General features: G+C 41.4%; 1 protein-coding gene across 1 annotated transcript; it reads left to right on the top strand.

The window, feature by feature from the left end:
• The first annotated feature begins 8573 nt into the window (after positions 1–8573).
• On the top strand, positions 8574–19956 carry c14h4orf54 (chromosome 14 C4orf54 homolog). Its single transcript, XM_039823055.1, has 2 exons — positions 8574–13319; positions 17272–19956. The coding sequence occupies exon 1, from the start codon at positions 8680–8682 to the stop codon at positions 13297–13299; it is 4620 nt and encodes a 1539-aa protein (XP_039678989.1). The 5' UTR covers positions 8574–8679; the 3' UTR covers positions 13300–13319; positions 17272–19956.
• The last annotated feature ends 2550 nt before the right edge of the window (positions 19957–22506 follow it).

Raw genomic sequence — 22506 nt, 5'->3', positions numbered from 1 at the left:
TTATTATTTTCTCTTCTTTTGGTTATTATTGTTATTATTATTATTTTTTTTTTTATGTACTTTAATGTGTACTTATGTACTTGTGTGTGAGAATTTAGCAACATTGGCAGCCCAGATGACATTGTTTATTGCAGTTAGCATGTAGCTACATGGGACAATGTTAACACCGCAGTAGCTTAAAAAAAAACAACAACACTCCAATCCTGCCTACTTGGAGCAGATGACCAATCATAGAAGGCCGGCTTAGAGTTGCGTAACACTTTGCCGAGAGTAGAAAAAACTGTTCAAGTGTTGTCGGTGTTGAAACTGGAGCGTTCAGAATAGTTGGCAATCTGAACGTTTAGCTTACAGGGATTTGTTTAAAGTAAGTTTTGGCCACATTTAACATGAAAATCCAACATTATAACATTGTAGATATGACAGAAAATATGGAAAAGCATAATATGTGACCTTTAAGGCAGTATTTATGAGCCAGTGGAACGAAATTATGTTCACATGTGCACTCTGTATGTACAGTGGAATGAAAATAATATCTATCTATCTATCTATTTAGCTTTTTATTATTAAAATCTATAAAAAAACACAATACTTCAACAACAATACTAAACCGCTGCAGAGGCTGCGGTAGTAAATCCAATTTTATTTCAGATACAACAGCAACCCAGTGAGACAAGGGGCTTGTATCCCAGGTCTACTGTTTGTCTACTGGTTTGTGGTAATATGATTAATGGTAATGCTGTTACACCACAGTGTCAACGAACATGATAAAGCCAGATTATATTGAAATGAACTAGTTCACATGTAGCCTCCTTCTCAACCCTGGAACCTGAGCCACATTGATCTTATTGTTTAAAATGGCCATAATTGGCAGCCACAGCATCACTAGAAAGCTGACAGTAAACATAACAAGCTTTAGTGTGGTATGCAGAGGTTCACAGGTATGGAAAGAAATTGATTATACCAGTAGTAAAATAGTTGTTACCTGGATATAACTCCAGTTCTATGAGTTTGTGCGAACCAATAGTGAAGCCTGTTAGAGGGCAGAGCATACGAAATAGAACCATGACTCTTAAATTTTGGTCCCCTCCAAACCCCCCTTACCACGTTGGGGAAAAAACCAAACTTCCAGCCTAGCTTATAGTGTTCTCTCTTATAGTGCTGCATACAAATATTTATGACAATTCTAGCTCTCTCAAAAAAAATGAAGATGCTTGTATAGCCTTAGCATTACAACGAGCAAACAGCGCAGAGAGAGTGAGCGTTATCACCAAAACAAAAAACAGCTGATTTCTAAAGCAAAATGAAAATCCTCCCTACAAATAATCACATCATCACACAAGCTGTCTGTGCACTTTAGTGGAATTATGATAATGTGCTGGGGTGTAAAACGCATGACAACCCCCCCTGCTACCACACAAAACCAACGACATTTCATGTGTCTACACATCACAAACAGCATTCCCACTGCCAAGTAACCATTAGCAGCAGACATTTCAGACCATGGACAATGAACAGTAGGGATGCACCGAATATTCGGCCACCGAAAATTTTCGGCCGAAAATGGCCCAAAAGGGCATTTTTGGTTTTCGGGCGAAATACTTTTATCACCGAAACAATACGGCTGAAATGTTGTGATGACGCAAACAGAAACCGTGACCTGCACGTGTGTCAGTACCCGATCCGTTCCACCTGCAAAGCGTCTCCTAAGCAAAGAGGTTAAAAAGAAAACAAAAAAAAAAAAAAAAAAAAAAACCAGGTAACAACAACAAAAAAAAAAAAATGCCTCTTTCCAGGCGCTAATTGGTCGCAAAGACGGACGTAACCGATGCGGCATATTTACAAACAGGGCGCCTTGGGTAGAATCGCAGATTGTCTGCCACACGAGCGGAAGAGACAAGTTGCGCTTTCAATATGCGTTCGTGGGAGGGTCGGGGGAAAGTGGAATTCTACGCAAAAGGTGGGAGGATAAGCGCAAAGTGCGCCTAATTATATATTCCGTGGTATTTACAAAGACTGTCAGTAAGAGCGCGCCTCTATTCTGCGGGGGAAATTCTCCGGCTCTTAAAAGCAGGTCTAAACCAGCTGCAATCGAGTTTCCTCGTAGACCTTTATGCCGCTGGTGAAATGGCAACAGTAATTTGAGCAAGACGAAGACATAGGCGAGGCTGAAAATAACACAAGAATCACACTTTGTCAGTGAACACAACATCATTTAGCGTTACAGATCAAGCAGCCATGCAATATTAGAGTTACTGGAAGAAATCAAAGATGAAATTGAATCTCCCACTCAGCGTTCACATCCCATTCCAGCAGTTGTTAAACTCCTCGCTACATTACAAATATCGGCATCAGGATCATTTCAAACAGTCATAGCATCAGCAGTGGGAATATCGCAGTCTGCACTCAGCCATATCATAGCACAAGTACCGCTTTGCTACAGCGCAATTTACGGTATAGTGGGCGGAGAAAGACGCTGATTGCCTGATGGGTGTCAGGGTTGATAGGGACCCTACGCAAAATGTGGAAGCATAGCGTGCGCTATTACCGAACTCGCATAAACAGACGCAGCGCAAACTGCGCTAATGTTAGTAAATCAGGCCCTTAGAGTCTGTCAGCACACGTTTCAGTGAGATCTATTCGGATCCTCAGCACTTCATCGCGACTATACTTGATCCGCGTTATAAAGACCATTACTTGGATGCGGAAATAAAGCAGGGCGCACGAGAAATGATCCAGGCCGCGATGGATGCGGAGAACCCGCGTGGAGACTGTTAGGTTGTAAAAAGTTAAAACCATGCTTATGTTTTGAAAACAATGTACTTTTGGTCTTATGCAGCCTGCAGCTAGATCTAATCAAATAACTACACCTAATCAGCATTTGTCTGCCTCACCCCAAACTCAAGCTTCTAAAGAATTAATTAGGTCATGTCTGTTATTTAACATGAAAGTAGATGCTGTAGAAGACTCATTGTCCTCACAGAAAAGTTAACTGTTGTTCCTGCTTTTTGGGGAGCCATCCCCTGTTGGGCCAGAATTGATTAGTGGTGCGTTCTTTTTGTCTTGTAATCGTGACTAGTAGCTCGAGCGTGACGTCACATCCGTGTCGAAAAACGAATAACGGGTTCATTTGGTTACAACAAAGACAAAAGTGCTTAAAACCACAATGTTTACTACGTGTGATGCACGACGTAGCCATCTTTGAACGTGAGCTCGGGGTCCTCTGAGTTCAGACGACTTGACGAGTCGTAAATACGACTTGACGAGTTGTAAATACGACCTCGGGGGCGTTCTTTTTGCAACTTCCTGGTCGTAACTCCGGAAAACGACTCGTAGATCGACTTCGGTGGACAAAAAGAACGCACCATAGGAAAAAGAATGTGTATTCCTGTAGTTTGGAAACAATTGACATCGCCTCGGTAAGATCCTGTTACCGGGTGTGGCCTCAAGACACATTGATTGGGAACGTACATCTTTTCTTTTGAGAGACATCTGACCAATAGGGAAAGATTTCATTTGAAGAACCACCGAGGTGTAGGGAATAAATGTGGAATCCAGAGAAGGATTCAGGGCTGCAACGGTGATCCCGCAAGGGGAAGCATGTTGGCAGACCGCTGTTTTACAGTGTATTTGTTTTGTCATGTCTCAGGACTGCTAACTGTGACCCGACAGGGGAAGCATGTTGGTAGTCCGCTGTTTACAATGTAGCAATGTACAATGTACCTATTGTTTTGTCATGTCACCAGCACTGCGGACTGTGACCCCACAAGGGAAGCATGTCTTGCAGTCCACTGCTGGCAGTGTTTTCATGTTTTATGTTTGATTGTTTTTATCATGTCGTTTTCATCGTGTTGTTCATTAAACCTTTTGCTTAACTTTCAATTCGACCCAGGCCTCTCCTTCCTTCTCAGAAATCAAACGAATACGTAATTTTGATATTTCTTAACAAGACGGAGTGCGCACGGAGCAGCACCCAGCGCAGCACCCTGCGCAGCACCCAGCGCAGGAGGAGATCAGAGCGCAGAAAAAAGACTCATCTCTCTGCACCAGATGAGGGGCATGCACCCTCGCTGTCTGATATGTTCAGTGAAATCCTGCAAGAAAGTGCCTCAAATAATAATAATAATAATGACAATAGGTAAGCTATTCTGTTCTTAGGCTACTATATACTGTATGTGACTATCAGATTGTAGCCATATTTGTGCTAGATATTTTTTTAATTAAACTTTAATATTAATTTATACAATTGCAATGCCTTGATTTTAGTAAAGTTAGTACACAGTCATAGCCATAAATGCAATGGTACTAATAATTGACATAATTTCGGTTTTCGGTGTTTTGGTTTTCGGTCTTGGTTTCCTCTTTTTCGGTTTTCGGTTTCGGCCAAGAATTTTCATTTCAGTGCATCCCTAATGAACAGCGATCCCGGCATTTTGAAAAATACCACCACAAACAAGCAATATTCTTAATAAATAATATTATTCGAATGGTAATATATATATATATATATATCACAATCACAATCACAACCACTGAGGCGGGTTTTACACCAATCACAACCGTTGAGGCTGGCTTTACGCGACAAGGATAGCGCAGTGAGCAGCTTTTTGTTTACATTCAACATGACGGCTACCGAAGCCGTGCTTCACGTGCTCGGCCATGACTGGCGGCCTGCAGGTCAGTCAATCCCACGTTCTCCCCGTTTTCTGCTAGGCATTGCAAAAATGCTGTAAATTGAGGAACGCCCATCAACGTACAAATGAGGGGAGGCGTCGCGACACCACGCATCAGTCGTGTCGCAAAAGTGGATCTGTACCGTTAAGCTGGGCATCGGCCAGCTTTTTGACGCGCAACATTTTATCAAATGTAGCGCCGCCTTCCCGGAATGCATTGCATGCACGTTGAAGTCGCTTGACGTCATCCATAGGAATAGAGTGGAGCGCGGCGCGACCGAAGCGTTGTACGGACAAATGGATCTTTACTGTTACAGTTCTCTTTGGACGCACGCACACACGGACAGTCTCTTTTTCCATTCTCTCAACTTCTCCGCCGTGTGTGGCGCGTACCCGCTCGCGGTGTGAAGCGCGTGTCCGCGCTATTCTCCCACATGTAGGGAACCTGCAACATGTCAGCTGTGAAATTCTTCAGCGTGTGTGCTAACAAGTTTGCAATATGCAACACCTGCAAGGAAAAAGTAGGGCGTGGAGGGACGACACCAAAAACCAATTTTTTTTGTTGGATACTGGATGTGAAAAGCGTCACCCGGATCATTGGTCTGATTGGTTGAAGGATTATCCAATGTGCCCAGAGGAATTTGAGCGGCGTCCGTTGGTGACGCCCTTTTGGAAATGAACTGTCAATGAACCTTTCCCAGACCCACTCTCACTTACAACTGAGAAGGGTCTGGTGTCAACCAGGCTACAATATTACCATAACACATACAAAACAGTGGGAGTAGCGGCCAGGATAAAATCAGTTGGCATGGTAGCCTATTAGATTTTACCTAACTTAATGATCACATTACTTGACAATAAAGTTCATGTGTAATTAGGGCCCGAGCGCCGACAGCGGCGAAGGCCCTATTGAAACTGAAGGAATTATTGTTTCTTTCTTTCTTTCTTTTCCCGTCAAATGAATTGCCTTTTTGAGGGGCTTAACATATTCAAAAACTCACCAAATGTGGCGGTCGCATCAAGTCTGGTGAAAATTTACGTATTTTAAGGGTTTCGGGAATAGGCTCACAAAAATGGCTCGCCCCTTTTCACAGCTAATGAACCGTATGACGTAGAGTCTTGTGTGAGCTATCGTTGAACTCGGCAGGGAGTTCCCTTTTCATTGTTGACGATTTGCGGCGTCTGAGTGCTGCGCGAATGCACGGTCGCAAGTAGCGGCGTCTGCCGGTAACCCCGACGCGCGCAGAGGCGCCAAGACCCGTCCATCGCTGCTCGCAGCTTTAATTGCTGGAGTTGAAATGCTTCTCAAAAGCCTTGGTTTGCACCAAATTAAGCTCTGCATATTTCCACAATTCAAATCAACTTGACTTATGGTCCCCCTCACCAGCATTAACGTTACTCCCGGTTTCCCATAGATGCCAGCTTCCATAGTGAACCAAGAGGCTAGCTAGCTAGTTTATCGGGGGTGCTAGGTTGTGATTCCTGTCCCAGTGGGTGGAACTTGTCATAAAGTTAACGATAACAAAGCCTGCCCATTTAGAGTCAAGATATGATTGGTCAATAATGTTTTGTTTAGATATTGATTGTCAAATTATCTATTGATAAAAAAAATTCTTCCAACTGATGACTTTTAAAATATTTTTTAATATATCCTAGGGCCTTATCTCTGAGGGTCTGGAGGGCTCTGCCATTTCTCCACTGGATTATACGTAAAAAATGTCTGCGTCTGCTTTCAAAAAGAGCTAAAGACAACAGTTACTACTAAAATATGTTCAAGCCTGAATACCCTAAATGGCTGGGGACTTCTGAACTACTTTTTCCATTCTGAAATCTGTTTAAATTATACCATTATTTCCACATGTTAAAATGTCTCTATTTATTGTATCGTACTTATTTAACCAATAGTTAAATAAGACTGATGGAATAAATATCTTGGGACTATTTAGGATTAGGGTAGTTTAGCTCTTAGGGTTTTCTATAGGTTAAAAATGTTACTGTAGAATGCATGCACACAAGCCAATGTGTTTTTATTTATCACATATGTTAGCTATCTGCTTAGTGACTGGGCCCCTATATACAAGCTTCAGACAGCTAACTAGGGTGTCCCCTTTCACATATCTACATTATTACTTATGATTGTATTTATTTTTTTAAACTTTTTTGTGAATAAACTGAACTGTAAAACTGACAGTGATGACCACTTTTGGAAAATATTGAGACAGTAAGACTACAGTACGACTCATACCATAACTAAAATGTGTTCAGAAAAAACTGGAGCACAGAAGGTATAAAACCATATTTATTCTCAGCACAACTCTTTTCAGCATTACTATAAGATCATATTGGTAAAGGACATGGGTTGGATACTCTTTGACACAAGTAGAGCAGAGTTTCACCCAGTTAAGCTCAGGGTCAGCTCTGGTTTCCCACTCAGTGTTTACTGTGTTACACTGCTGGCAGGGCTGACAGGGAGATTTTGTTGCCTACCAACAGCAGACATCACAACCCCCCTCATAGCCTGGTGGTGAGTTCAGGGTCCCTGCCAGTAAACCATCAGCATTTCCAGTTATTCATTCCAATTAGCCAGGAGTTCCTGACGGTGGCTGAGTTCTGCAGTACTGTGAGCTACAGTGGGGATCGGTCTCATCCTACGGACACTGATGTTGATGATGATGATGATGAACATTTGAATGAAGAACCTGATTAAAACCCACAGGGTCGCCCAATTTGTTACATTACAGTTCAGCTGTACACAGGAAAGCTCTGTCCATCGTCGGTGACACTAAACAGCTCCTCTGCTCCTCTGGAGCACCTGGACCCCAGACTGGCCCCTACTGACACAGATGCCCCAGCCCTGAGAGCTTCAGCAAAGAGGCTCGCTCGTTGTTTATCTGCCAGACAGCCTTCATCTGAGGCGTCACAGGCCCTCCTGTCTAATGTAGCTGCCCTTTTCACATTTTGCCCTGGTTCCTAAATTTGAGCTTGACGTGTCTTTTTAAAAACAGCCAATGGGTCGTCTGTCTGCACGGAACGGCTATCTGTTGGTCCAGCAGAAACGGAGCAGTCGGTGGTGGGCTTTGTGTGGACTCTTGCCTGTCAGAATAGGTTTTTCAACCTGTTTTTGATTTAAATCAATTTGAAATTAAAAAGTGTTCCTGTATCCTGAAACAGAAAAGAATAAGCAAGTTGCTGCACAATAAATCAAGAAAAAAGCAACCTAATTTTAGGAACTACTTGAAACAGGTTGATTTGAAATGAAAACAAGTTAGAATATTCTAGGTTTTTTCACTTTTGTAAATACAATAACAAATACTAAAGACTTGGTTACAGACTTAATAGATTGAAAAGAATGTTTTTAAGAATCTGATGACATGTTTTGTATAAAAAAAAATCTGCATCATAACTATAGGTGTCAGACAAATGCAGGAAACAGTCCATGTTTCCCTCTGAAATAATGAGGTTGAAGTAATAGGGAAGTATAAAGTGCGTCAATATTAGTACAGTAAATGTGCTTAGTTACTTTTCATCACTGGTTAACAGTGTTCACTAATGACTTATTTTTAAATTATAGTCTAGTAGAATAGAACTGTAATCATTAAATTAATGTTATAATAAGATAGGTGATGTGCAACTCATTGTTATGATTTATTACATAAATATAAAAAATGTATGTTTTGTTTGGGGTGCTCATTTGGTATTAATGATCATATTTAATGAACTCATTTTGCAGGGGAGTCCTCTCAGCGACCCCTATTGGTCCGCGAACCCCATCTTGAGAACCATGTGGCCTAGACAGTAGTTGGTAATGTCTCTGGTCTTTTTTAGATCCTCGGCTTTAGGCTTCATATCGCGGTGAAGTGGAATGTGTGGAGTGCTTCCTGTCATCACAGTGTATGTCTGACCGGGCACGGAGCTCTGCACCATCTCTGCCTGAAAGACCGAGGAATCCTGGTGGGGGGCTCCGTAACTGCCGTTTCTTTCAGACACCAGACAACCTGCCGGTCCAGCTATGAAGACAGAGCAGAGCTGTGTGGAGACACTCCGAGGGGTCAAAGATCTGCTCCAAAAACCGGCGCACGGGGAGGAGGATGCCCCGGAGAGACAAGACGAATGCAAATACGTTGATTTGGAGTTAGTGTACGTGAACACAGGCGGGACAAAACCGGAGAGAGACTGTCGCTTTGGTGAAGAAAACCAAATGTCTGTCGTTGTTAAGAGCAGCGGCGCCGGAGCTTCGCGCGCAACGGAACCAAACATTGAGTTGGCGATTAAAAACAATATTGAAACTAACAATAACGAGGATAATGGAGTTGGGAAATGTGCAGAAGATGTCAAGCATGGTCCCTCTGATTCACCTCCTTCATCACATGTCCCTTGTCTTAACGCAAAGTCAGAGGATTGTCTCAAATCAGGGGAAAGAAGCGAGCGCGCCACAACGCAACCCGAGGTGTCCAAAAAAGAGGACAACAAAAACACAGAAAGAGATGAGTTACACTGTGGTGATAATTATCTGAGCGGGAGAAGTGAGTCGTATGATTATGAGGAGGATGATGTTAGTTTGGTGCTTTCCGACGACTGTGTCCTGTGCATGCCGCAGGATGAGTCCCATTACATCACAACGCACGAGATCCAGCTCTCGGAGCTCTCTGACCATGAGGAGGGCTACGGCCTCGGGGCGGGCTCATCCAGCTGGGACATTGAGGATGACAACCAGGTGTACTCGTTTGTCGATTACGCTTCTTTCGCCGGTGATGGAGCGGTGGGGGAGAGGGGGGACGGCGGCCAGCCTCGCCCTCAGGGCGCAGCAGCAGTCAGCACTCTGCTTGAAAGTGATCTGTGCGACGCGGCCAAGTTCACCAGTTCAGATGAGAGTGTGTCAAAGCCACAGCAGCACCAGCAGTGCAGGGGCAGCAGTGCGGGGCAGATCCACCTGTCAATCAGAACCACTTCTCGAGCTATAAATGACCCTAGCAACATCCAAGAACAGGGAAATATCATTTATCATGCAAGGCGCTCCGGGGACATGAGTCGCTATGTGTTCAGGGGAGTTGATGGGAAGGCAGAGACGTTGTGTGACAGGGCCAAGTGTTTCATAGCCGCGCCCGGACGCTTACATTTTGGCCGCAAATTGAGGGGAAAAGAGGTGACTGAGTATTCCAGCGGTGCGTCCAGCGCTGTCAGCGAGCTGGACGACGCTGACAAGGAGGTGCGCAACCTGACGGCCAAAGCCTTCAAGAGCCTGGCTTATCCTTACTTTGATGCCATTAATTTCAGCACCTCCAGCGAGTCATCTGCATCAGAGCATGGCAAAGGGATAAACAGGTGGTCCACGTTTGTCGACCTGAAATATGGCAATATGTCACGGGGACTGGACCAAAGTGTTGTTTCCCATCAAAACTCAACGGCCTCATTTGAAATAGCCAAAAATATAGACAACAGAGGTTATAAGGGCATTGCACTGGCAAGCATCAAACCGCCCACCAGCAAGATCTTCACTCTGAATGGCAACCCCCACAGCGCATCCACACAGTCATCTACACAGCAGATAGAGCTGATGGGAGAATTCAGTCAGGGCCACAGTGGAGTGATTAGACTCACAGAGACTCTGAATTTTCGTTGCAATGTCAAATCGGGAATGTCTGGGGGTGAAAGACACACTAACTTTGCACAAAATGCTGCAGGATCACGTTCCACAGATGAAGTTACCAACAGTTTGCCAAGCGGCCAGAGGAGAGGGGCCAGCAAGTCGCCTTCTAAAACCATGGAAGACACACACAAGAAAGCCATATTCGCCTCGAGTCTGATCAAAAATGTGATTTCTAAGAAGATGCAGTTCGAGCAGGAGCGCAAGATGGAAAGAGGGGAGATAAGCGAGCCGCACCCGACGCATTCTCCGTGCTGCGTGCACCAGGAGAGTGACAGCCACAGGGAGAAGGGCAGCAGGGAGCTGCACAGACAGTGCTCCAGGTTTTCTGAGGGCAGCTCTGACTATACCATAATGTGCGTGGATGAATTAGGGGACATATTGGACAGCGGCTCATGTGATACCAAAAGCGACTCTCGAAAACAAGACACGGCTGCTCCAATCAGAGAACCAGAAACTAATTTGAAACCGGCAAAGGAAGCTGGAATCGATACTAAAAAAGGTGCATTGGAAGCGTCCAAAAGCACACTGCTTCGCAGCCAAAATAGCGCATTCAGATGCTGGAAGGACGAGGAGCTAGAGTTTCAAAAGGATAATAAAAACGATCAAACTCCGGAGACGTCGGCTTCAGCTAACGAGGACGACGGCGAGGGGGATCATTACTCAGCGGGCAACGGCAAACTGACTAAAATGTCCCATTTGTTTGTGCCAAGCATTCAACTGCTGTCCAGTGACAGAGTAGTCGGACAGCAGCTGCAGAGCAGGAATTATCCTCCATATGGAGATAGAGGAGGGATACAACTGCGCTCTGACAACACCTTATACATCGCAGGCTCCAGGAATGTGGCTACATCTAAATCTCCGGAAATTAAAATTAATTTAAGGAGCGTCAGAGACAATAAAACGGAGCCGTTTGGCGTTTCAAAACTGCGCGCTCCTAATATAGGCTGTAACGCAGCCAGCCTCATCAGAACAGATGACTTCAAATGCCAGGCGCTGGCTACAGCTTTGAAGGGTGAGTCGTCAGATAAAGTGCCGCATTTCATGGTTAGAGACATCAGAGATAATAAAGGAAAGCTACAGACGCCCATACACCAAGTGAGAGACGTGCGTAAATTGGTTAAAAGTTCCTATCACTTTGTTTCTTTGGATAATAACGAAAATAAATCCAACTTTTCATCTGCTGACAGCCATTCAGAGCAGAAGAAGCAAATGTCTTATCGAAATCCTAATTCTGTGTCCCCTATAGTGATCAAATTTCAGTCTGTGAATACAAATAGTAACGGAAAATATTTTGAAAATCTTACTGAGTTATCTAAAGTGGAGCCGTTGGACGTGGGCAGATCGTCTCCAGCAGGCGCTAAAAATGCTCCACTGCAAAGAGCCGCAGGAAGAGCACCCATATGTAACTCCAATAATTCCTCAGATGGAGTCATTGGATTGAGAATTGAAAGCAGAACAGCTTCAAACGCGCAGGAAAAAATATCAGACATCACAGATAAGAAACCTGAGTCAAAATTGGCGAATCAGGGGGCTCTCGAAAAACTCCAGGCTGCTGTAAAAACCATGGAGCAGCTCTATAAATTTGAAAAAAATGAATGGAAAAGGAGGAATGAGCCCCATATCCTGACAGACAGCCATGTGCTTTCAATGATAGCCAGTGAAGAGCATGGAGGACCTGAGGAGGATGGAGCGAGAGGGTCCAACATGGACAAGACAGTCAGAAGAGACTCCTTTCCCAACAATGACAAGACCCCTCCAGCAGTAGCCTCTGGCACTGACAGCCTGCTGAGGCGAGAGGACAAAGACACCCCCGTGGTCTGTCAGACTCCCAGCAGCCATGATGACATTCTGGTTGCTAGGTCAACGCTAGCCACTAGCACCACAGGGAACAAAAACATGTTCAGCCTCGGCTCTAGCCTTCAGGCCTCCACATCAGCAAAGGCCCAGCCAAACGCCATCAAACAAACACCTTTCAGCACCAAACGCTTCCTCCCAAAGTCCCCAAAATTGCCGATGTCCTTACAAGTCAGCCAGACGAAACTAAGTGGAAATAAAGAAGCTGAATCAAAGGATGTAGAGAGGTCCACACAGGAGCTACTGAGCACCTCAGCTGATAACGAGAACTACCTAACCATTCCGGTCAAGTCTTACGCCACTAGCAACAAACAAGCCTCATCTGCTGATAAAACATCAGTGTACACATTTACCACCCAGACACAACCAACCACTCATTTAGGACACTGGGGATCTGGCAACAGGGGCTTAGAAGACCCTAACCAGGCCCCTAAACGCTCCAGCATTGTGATGGACACACACTTACCAGATACCCCTTCAGCCACCATCTACCACTCTTTGCCATTTGGCATGTCCACCAATCAGCCTCAGGTGTACTGCTTCTCTCCGGCAATCACCCCTGCTCCCACCCTGGACCCCTTCCAGGCCACCCAGAGGAAGATGCTCCTGGATCCCACCACTGGAAACTACTACCTGGTGGACACCCCTGTGCAGCCGGCCACCAAGCGCCTCTTTGACCCCGAAACAGGCCAGTATGTGGACGTGCCCATGCCGCAACTTCCAAAGACCCCAGTGCCCATGCCGATGTCACCTTTGGCCCTCAGTCCAGGAGCATACGGACACACCTACATGATCTACCCAGGCTTCATGCCAACACCGTCCATGATCCCGGCCCGGACGCTGGTGCAGTCACACATGTCGGTGCAGTCAGAGGCGGAGAGCGGAGAGAAAGGCTTGTCGCAGCAGACTGAGGGGATGTACATGGAGAGTCCCTTCTACATGGCCACTGGCAAGTCTCCCCAGGCGGCCTACGGGGCTCCACAGCAGGCCACCGCCAACAGCCCACTGCAGGGCTTCTCCAGCGTCAAGCAGCCGGTCATCAGCATCACCTCCCAGCAGGGCCCCCGGATCATAGCGCCGCCCTCGTTTGATGGGACCACCATGAGCTTCGTGGTGGAGCACAGATAAATGGCAGCTCTCCTGGACAGGTGAGTAGTTCTGACTGTGTTGTTTGTAGGTTAGTTAGAATGTTTGAGTAGATCTGAGTGAACCAGGATTTTTTCCAATATTTTTTTATTAAGCAGTTATATTTCACATATATTAAATTTTTACATTCAAAGCATTTTTTCATAGCCTTTACAATTGCTTATTTTATTTGGAGATATATTTGTGGCCTAATGGGACACTTATGTGTGCTTATATATGCTGTATATATATATATATAATATATAATAATAATAATAATAATATATATATATATATATAACTTATTATGAAATGTTATTTGACCTTAAATAACCTTACATTTCCAAGCCATTCTTATTTAATTTCAGTAGTTTTTGTTTTAAAATGTTTTTTTTTTCAGTCAAGTCAGTCAATTTTCCCTATTGCCAAAACTACAACAGCCAATTTCTTAATGGCTCTCCTCTGTTTGTCTTGATTAACACATAAAGACTTTGTGATAAAAAAGACTAACATTAAACAGACTTTGACGAAGGACATTATTATGTCATTATTTAATAGTGTATTTATCTGTTTAATTCTAAATTATATGTTAGGTCTCCACCAGTTTTTGTCTTCATTATTTTACAATTCCATTGTGATATTGTTTATTTTAAGTCTTCATATGATTATTTATTTAACAATATCTTATTCATTTATTCTGAAGTCTTTGTGTCTCCATCTTCATCTAACCTAAAAAATCCTGGTGGCTGTGACAATTTAACACCTACCCTAATGGCAACATCAGGTCAGGTCAGTCTATTTATGAATTTTCTAGTATCACGTCAATTGGATAGGGGCATTAAGCATGCAACCAATCATGCAATAGGATGCAACATGCATGTAAAAGGTAGAGACACCATGTGATTGTAAAGTTTGCAACTGAGCACCTCAGCAGGCAGTAGCACCTACAAGCTGGGAATTCTGATATCACAGCAGAGGTATAGAAGATTATATTGATATAAGATTCTTCATGGGCTAGGTGTTTGAATGTGTGTGGTGGCCATAGTGTGTGCAGGAGGAAAAGGTCAGGCGACAGCAGGTTTTTGTTATGTGTATACACTGACTGCTTCAGCTGCTGCTGGACATCAAGTAGCTGCCTGGCAGCTCAGAGTCGAAGTGGGGTCAACCGGCTTTTTATAGGACCAGTCATTTAAAGACAGAGAGAGAGAAGCCAGGTTCACATGGCCTCTGACTAGCAATTACATAAACACAACATGCAACATAGCAGCAGAGCATTTGGAGTTCCCCTTCTCGTCTGAGACCCACATACCGGAGGGCTCCGTTATATTTCTAAAGAAATCTGATAGTCTGTAGTCTGATTACTATCAGACTTCTTTAGAAATATAACTGAGGCTGGAGAAATGGGTTTTTGATTGGAAGGTAATTGAAATCTTACAGACGGGATGCAAAACTGTGTGGGGAACTTCAATGAATAATGATCATGTTAACAGCTATTGTCGTTGTAACATAGCAATGAACTCCCAAGTTTGTCAGAAAAAGGCAACCAAGGGGAATCAGTTGAAGTCAGTGGGACCCTTTTGGGCTCCAGGGACAGAGGACTATTAAGGGAGCCAGCGGTTCAAAACACAATTAGGTCAAGCTTGATTTTGCTCTCATTTTCCTTACTTAGAACAGACAATGCTCCTGTGGAGAGTTAAACGCAGATAAAAATACAGATTGTTTGCAATAATACAAAATCTTAAAACTAAAGGTGGATATGAGAGAACATATGGCTGGATTTTTTGGGATACCAAAAAACACTGACATGCAAGGGGAAATGAATTGTTGTGCAGGTGTTGCTCCTAAGTAACCCAAGCCATGTCAAAACTAGGTGGGCAGTGTTTAGTCCGCAAGGGCAAAATCTTACAAGAAGTGTACATGGACAGATGTGAAAGCACAAAGCAAACAAGCAAATACAGAATTGTGAATGTAACAGTGTTTTGAACCTACATTAGGAGTTATGTCACTAAATTTGACAGTCAAATCAAACTGCAGTTTTATGGAGACTAGGGATGTCACGAGAACTGATACTTCTGTACCAAGTCAACCAAGCAGAGAGAAACAGACTTAACTGTTTGGGAGTACCAGGTGAACTCATGGAAGACATTACCGTATGCTACCTGTGTGGGGATGCCAGGCTGCAGAGCAGGGGGCTGTAACTAATTCCTCCTGAGAATGGTCTCTACATTTCAAAACATCCTTGGTTTCTACCAGTTTATCTATGTCATAATCCTCATTCCATTACACCATTTTCTAAATCATGCTCAAAATAGTACAGATGTTTGCCTGGTGAACAATTCCTTAAGTCCCCGATAAAGATGAGACCAGTAAACTCTTTAAAGACAAAGTGGGCAGCTAAAATGGGTTGGCTTATTTAACGTCACTTTGCACCTTTAAATATTTTTCAAAGGACTACTTTAATTTATTTTAGGGGACTTTTTTACATGATTATTTCATATGCATATATTAATTTAATAGGAATATTTCTTTACTCATGTGTTTCTTTATTTATTTATTTGATATTGACTTAAATGGCTTTCCCAGCAGCTGCAGCCACCTGGCTCGCCATGTGTAAAAAGCTTCAAGAGCTGATAGTTGATGGTGTGTTAAAATAGTTAAAATAGTTAAAATAGCCTCACAATTGCTGTGACTTGATTGACTGTTTGGCTTGACTTTAGATTTAATGTTGCTGGGCTTGACCTGGCAGAACTGATGGACAGCATGGATTAGGATTTGTGACATTTTTAATGTCACAAAACCTAATTTATCCTAGTGTGCTGTCAGCAGGCAATATGCTTTCAAATGAATTAGCATATCCATTTTATGAATTCATATATTTATGTTATAATTTAATTCATACATAATGATTTCTTTAAGTTTAAGATCTGCATACACCCAAACATACAAACATGGGATATGTCGGTGCTACCAGTCCAAAAGGCACAAAAAACAAACAAACGTGCTGTGGGGTATGAAAAAAGACAAAATGAGCCCTCTTGCCCCCTGTAGTTGCAGTAGTTCATGGCATAGCAGGGCACTGCAGGGCGTGCACTGCAGGGCATAGCAGTACGTAGCAGGGCACTGCAGGGCAGAGCAGGGCGTAGCAGGGCATAGCATGGCAGTCTAAAACTATAACAGAATAATTAAGAGCTGGTCCAAAGCAAACCTGAGCCAGTTCTATAAGGGTTGGTAGATGAATCTGACGACTATGAAGAGAAACAGAGAAGAGAAGGGGTGCCATGTCTGCAGTTATATACCCTCCCCCGCCAGTCAACGTCGACAGAAACGTAATAAAGCTATTTACTTAGTAGTAGTAGTAGTAGTAGTAGTAGTTACTTTAATAATTTTAATTTAATAATTTTAGCTGAACAGCCTGGAGACAGGGAACCATTTTAAAGTGATAACTAAATATTTTTAAAAATGGAAATTCGTAAATTCACAAGTTGAAGTCGATGTCGTAAATTTGCAAGTTCAAATCGATGTTGGAAATTCGCAAGTTGAGCACATCCACTCATCACAAACACTCCTGTGTGGCGTACTTTAGGCAGGGTTTGAACTGGCGTCTCCTAGATGTTGGTTGGCGTCCTTCCCCACTGGACCATCTGCAACACAAATAAACCTTCATCAACCTGCAGAAAAACAGTTAGTCTTTTGCCTCTGTTGCCCCTTAAAACATTGTTAAACCCTTTAAAACCTCTTACAGGTTAACTGTAACAATACAGTAGTGTTAGTTATTATAAAGGTTAGCTGTGAGTCATTAACAAGAAAAGCCTTCAGGTTTGTTTCCTTAGAACACAAGGTTTCTTGGTGGGAAAATGTGACTCCCATCCTGTTGTGCACCAATGAAACATTTGACATGTGGAGACTGGTCAAACAGTGTATTAGGATTTCAGCTGTTAATGGTGTGTTCTGTTTGGTTTTCTTGGTTTCTTACAGGGCTGAACCCTGAGTGATGCTGACTGCTCTGGCCTTCTGTCTCTTCATTGGTTCTTCCATTGGCAGGAGGCGGGAGCTGATGGGTCAGGGCCTGGTATACAAGGGCTCCTTTATATCCTGTCTAAGTGTATAACGTGTACAAGATGTGTATAAAGTATGTATTTCTTGATTTATAACATCACATTGTACAAATGTAAAGACTCACTGTAGGCCTATAACCAATCAGGGTTTAACTTTTTGTTAATTGTCACATTATGTAGTTTTTTGTGATTTTGTAATAAGTTACATTTTACAACCCATTATTGCAAAATAACTTTTATAATGATTATAGCATATTATCTATAACAGTTAACATTTTCTCACCATGTCTTGTGTGTTGGATTTTATGCAGTGTCCCTATTGCTTTAAAATGCATGTCAGCATATGTGTTTATATATATATTGATGCAATGTGTGTGTTGAACCGATACAATGGTAGACATCCTGGAGATCTCCCATCATGCATTAGCCCTGCATATACTGTGAAGCAAAATAGAATAATAGAATAATAATGTATTACGTTTAGATCTAACGCGTTATGCCAAAGGTTTAATAAGTATTCCCTGATCACATAAACATAAAACTGGCCAATCCTTCCTCTGTCTCACTGGAATGTGAAGACTGGGGTTTTAGGTGGCCGGGTTGGATCAGTGGGTAGAGTAGGCACACATATACTTGGAGGTTTATACCTCGACGCAGAGGTCCAGGGTTTGAATCCGACTGTAGACGATTTCCTGCATGTCTTCTCACCTAGTTGTCCTGTCAAATAAAGGCAGAAAAGCCCAAAAATAATCTTTAAACATTTTTTTGTTGTTTTCCAAGCAGCTCTTTAAGGTTATAAGAGCAGAGCAGCTACAGGATGATGTGAGCTGCAGAGCTGCAGACTCTGCGTATCACTGTTTCTAAGTCAATCTTTTGACACTGACTTATTGTTTTGTACTTCAAATAGTTGAGACTGTGGATCTGCTGGCCAGTCCATCCTTTGGTTTTGAATCAACTGTTTGTTGCTTTACTGTCTTTATGCTAGGACACCAGAAACATAACCCAGCAGCAAACATCCTTTTATATTAACTGCAGGAACAATGATGTTGTTGTTATGAAAGAATACCACCACATTTTTTGCTGTCGTATTAAAGTGTTTTATGCTGAAAGGTATTGTATTATGTTGAAATGAATGATGATGTTTGCTGCCTTCTGAGCTGCTGAAATGTTTTCATTAAATGTTTTTCATTTCAATGTTTTTCCATCACTGCCCCTACTGCAGTCTATCAACTTATTTCACTGTTAGGAGTAGATTGTACTGTAGATTGGGAACAAGTCTAAATTAAAGGGTCAGTCATAACACATGTACGAAAACATTCTGATTTGCTACTGCTAGACAAATTTGATACAAATTGTATGGGGGTCATATGGCAAAACAAATGTATATGGAAGTCTGTTCTAATGAATTGCTTAAAAAAATTATTGATAAACTGAGTGCACAGATTAGTAATTATGTGCAGGTTAGCCAGCCATTGAAGTATAACTAACAATCAACGAGGAATTGTGACACTAGTTCTAGCTTTGATTTAGCTTATACAATTACTAAAAACTGCACTAAATGACTTAAAAGCTGTTTCTCTAATAAATGATAAATACCCACTTTTATTCTAAACAACAGATGCACAAGCTGAACTTGTACTTCAAAGTTTCCTCTAAACTACCAAATGCTCTGTTTGATTTAGCACTCTGTTTGTACAGTTCATCAAGCCATTCATTTGGTTTACCAATCTGTGCACACAGATTTCATGCAAATATTTTCTTCAACCATATTACCCCAGACAGGCTCTGTAGAAAGGAGATGTTGAGTTATTCAAAATGAAGTATATTTTTTTAAACGATCCACAGATTATACTGTTTTATCTACTTTAATGTGTGCTTTTCCATTTAACCACTTGAATAATTTGCCTAACTGGTCCCACTGATGGGGTTTGGTCTTTTAAATGAGCATTTATTCAGAAAAATCTTTCATTGCCGCATTGTTGGCTTGTTGCAGTACTTTGCAGATCATATTGCAGCCGTTTTTGAATGTGCATGGAAAGGGTTCCTCTTTTCCTTCTGTACAATGGAGGAAATGTACAGCTTGTTGTTGTAAATACTTTTTACAGGTCTCGTGGCCTGATGTTCTGATGCATCACTGTTATTAAAGCCTTGCACAAGGACACTTAAACAGGGTGGGGGTTTGAAGCCAGACCACTCTGCTGCTTTCTGGACAGTAAATATTGTGAAGGTAAAAGAAAGTTGACGTGACACAAAGAGAAAAAGTGGGGAAGTTTGGGACTTTTGGAATGAGGGCACTTTTATTTGGAATTAAACGGTGAACACACCGCAGGGAAAGGTGGGTATAGTTGAAATGAAACAATGAAAATCTTTTCAGAAGTGAAAGTAATGCTGAAATGATGGAAAATGGTTTAGGATTGTACTTTTTATTTGTTTTTGCAAATGTACAGTGTCAGTTCAAAACTGTGTCACTAATATTGCAGCAGATGTTTCATCAGATGCTATTGTTGAATTTGTGAACATGTAGTAAACATGAAAGCCTTTTGCAGACCTCTCTATTATGTTTTTCACTTGTTGATTGTTGTTAATATATACCCTACAGTATAAAGCACAGGCACAAAGACTTTAATTGTGTTAGTTTCCCCTTGCCTTTATACTGTACATTTTACATTTCATTCCATGTTGTTCAGCCTTTAGATTTCAAGCCCCACTTAAGATATGAGTACAGTTTGAATTTTAAAAGTAATAACAGTATTTTTGCTGAACAAATATCGAAAAAAGTCATAGTATAGTATATCGAAAAAAGTCATAGTATACTATTCCAAAAAAGTTATCAAAAGTAATATTATAGTAAGTCAAACAAGTAGTAAAAAAGTCATAGCATATTATTTACATATTATTTGCAAAAAAATGCAAGACCGCAATCTTTCTGCTAGATTGGAGGGGCTCAAACTGTTTGAGAGGGATCGGCTACAATATTTCCTGCCCGCCTCAGTGTCCTGGATGCGTACAGGGACGGCAGATTGCAGCCAATCACCTTCCCAACAGAGCAGATGATATCGACATAGTATACTATGACTTTTTATCACTTTTTTCAACATGTCTTTTTCAACATACTATGCAATGACTTTTTTGACTTTGTATAATTCTTTTGGTTATACTATACTATGACTTTTTTATCACTCTTTTCGACATATGTTACCTTTTTCAACATGCTATGACTTTTTTCGATAAAAAGTATGACTTTATCATTTTTCGACATACTAAACTATGACCTTTTTGTGATACTATACTATTACTTTTTAACACTTTTTTGACATACTATACAATTATTTTTTTATCACTTTGATCTTATCACTATGACTTTTTTCGACATACTACACAACTTTTTTATCACATTTTTCTGACATACTATACTACGACTTTTTGGACATACTATGCTATGAATATTTTATCACTTTTTTCAACATGCTACACTATGACTTTTTTATCACTTTTTTTGACATAATATACTTTGTCTTTTTTCCACATACCATACTATGACTTTATTCGACATATTATATACTATGACTTTTTATACAATGGCTTATTTCGACATGCTATACTATGACTTCATCACTTTTTTGACACGCTATGACTTTTTTTGACATATTGTACTATTCATTTTTTTCGACATGACTTATTTCTACATACTAGTCATCACTTGTTGGACATGCTATAAAGGCTTTTTTTCACGTTTTTCGACATACTTTGACTTTTTAATCACTTTTTCCGACATGCTATAGTATGACTTTTTGGACATGGATATTTTATCACTTTTTTCGACATACTATACTATGTGTAGTTTTAGTTTAATTTTTATACACACACACACACACACACACACAGTATATATACAAACAACAAATCCTCATCTACAGATCATCTCGGTAAAGAGCTTTTTTCCTCTTCTCCCAGGCTTTCTCAAGATAACTGGCTAATTTATGTTTCACATGTGAACAGCCATCTCAGTCTTTGAGCATCATCCATATTTACCAAATCAATCTCTGCTAAACAAAAAATCACGTATCATGGAACTCATTTTCTATATCATTCAAACACCACATGGGACAGATCCTTTTTTCCTCTTCTACATTAACATATCGTCCTGTGTCAACAGTCAAAGGTTAAAACCCCAGATCTCACTTGAGCACATCTTTGCCTTTTTGACAAATTACATAAAACATAATTCTCTCTGCCATATTCCGGTTTTATCATCACAAAAATATGCAATTTTGGCTTAATACCTTAATACTGTCGGCCCACCGCATTTTGTCTTTAGCAAACACAAACCAATATTCAGCTTTTCATTATTTAGAAACAATTCACCAAACCCCTAGTTAGAAAACAATTTGCATATATCTTTAGACCAAGGACCAAGAATGTGTTTATCCCAGAGATATATTTTCCTCGGCAACCTATTTGCGTCCAAATCTAATAAACAAAACAAACAACAACAAAACAATTCCATAACTTGGCCATACATATCTTCCAATGAGCCTCACATGATTCCCATCCCATGTCTCCCACTATCGCCAATGTTGGAGCATATTTGTGCACACCCAGAAAATATCTTATGGCACTATTTTGCACTAATTCACAGCTAGATATATTTCTAAGTCCTCTAACCCCCACAATATAATATATAAGGATAGCATCCGCTGCATATTATCTTCAGAGGGTGACAGTAAAACTATGTCATCCGCGTACAGAAGAATACTTAGCATTTAATTTCCACGTTATCCCACAATTCAATGCTTTAATTTCCTTTGCCAAATCATTTATATAAATTGCAAATAATGTGGGGACAAAGCATCACCCGGTTTTATCCCTGAGATGATGAAAACCAGTTTGTGTGGAAATCATTCAATTCAATTTCATTTACCCCGTACTCTATAAGTTTATATACAAACAGATCCCTATTGATCATATCAAAAGCTTTCTGAAAGTCAATAAAGCACAAATATGTTGGCTTATTTTCACTTATTCTTTTAGTTATAATTGTAGACAATACAAAAATGTGATCAAGACATGATCTTGACTACGGAACCCATTTTGTTCTTCCACAAGGAGCCTCTCATTAAATATTGGAGAATACAGTTTATAAACTGTGCTCATT

Source organism: Perca fluviatilis, chromosome 14, assembly GCF_010015445.1.
Source record: "Perca fluviatilis chromosome 14, GENO_Pfluv_1.0, whole genome shotgun sequence".
Classification (NCBI taxonomy): Eukaryota; Metazoa; Chordata; class Actinopteri; order Perciformes; family Percidae; genus Perca; species Perca fluviatilis.
The sequence above is the reverse complement of the archived record's forward strand: the minus strand, read 5'-3'. Positions and strand labels throughout refer to the sequence as shown.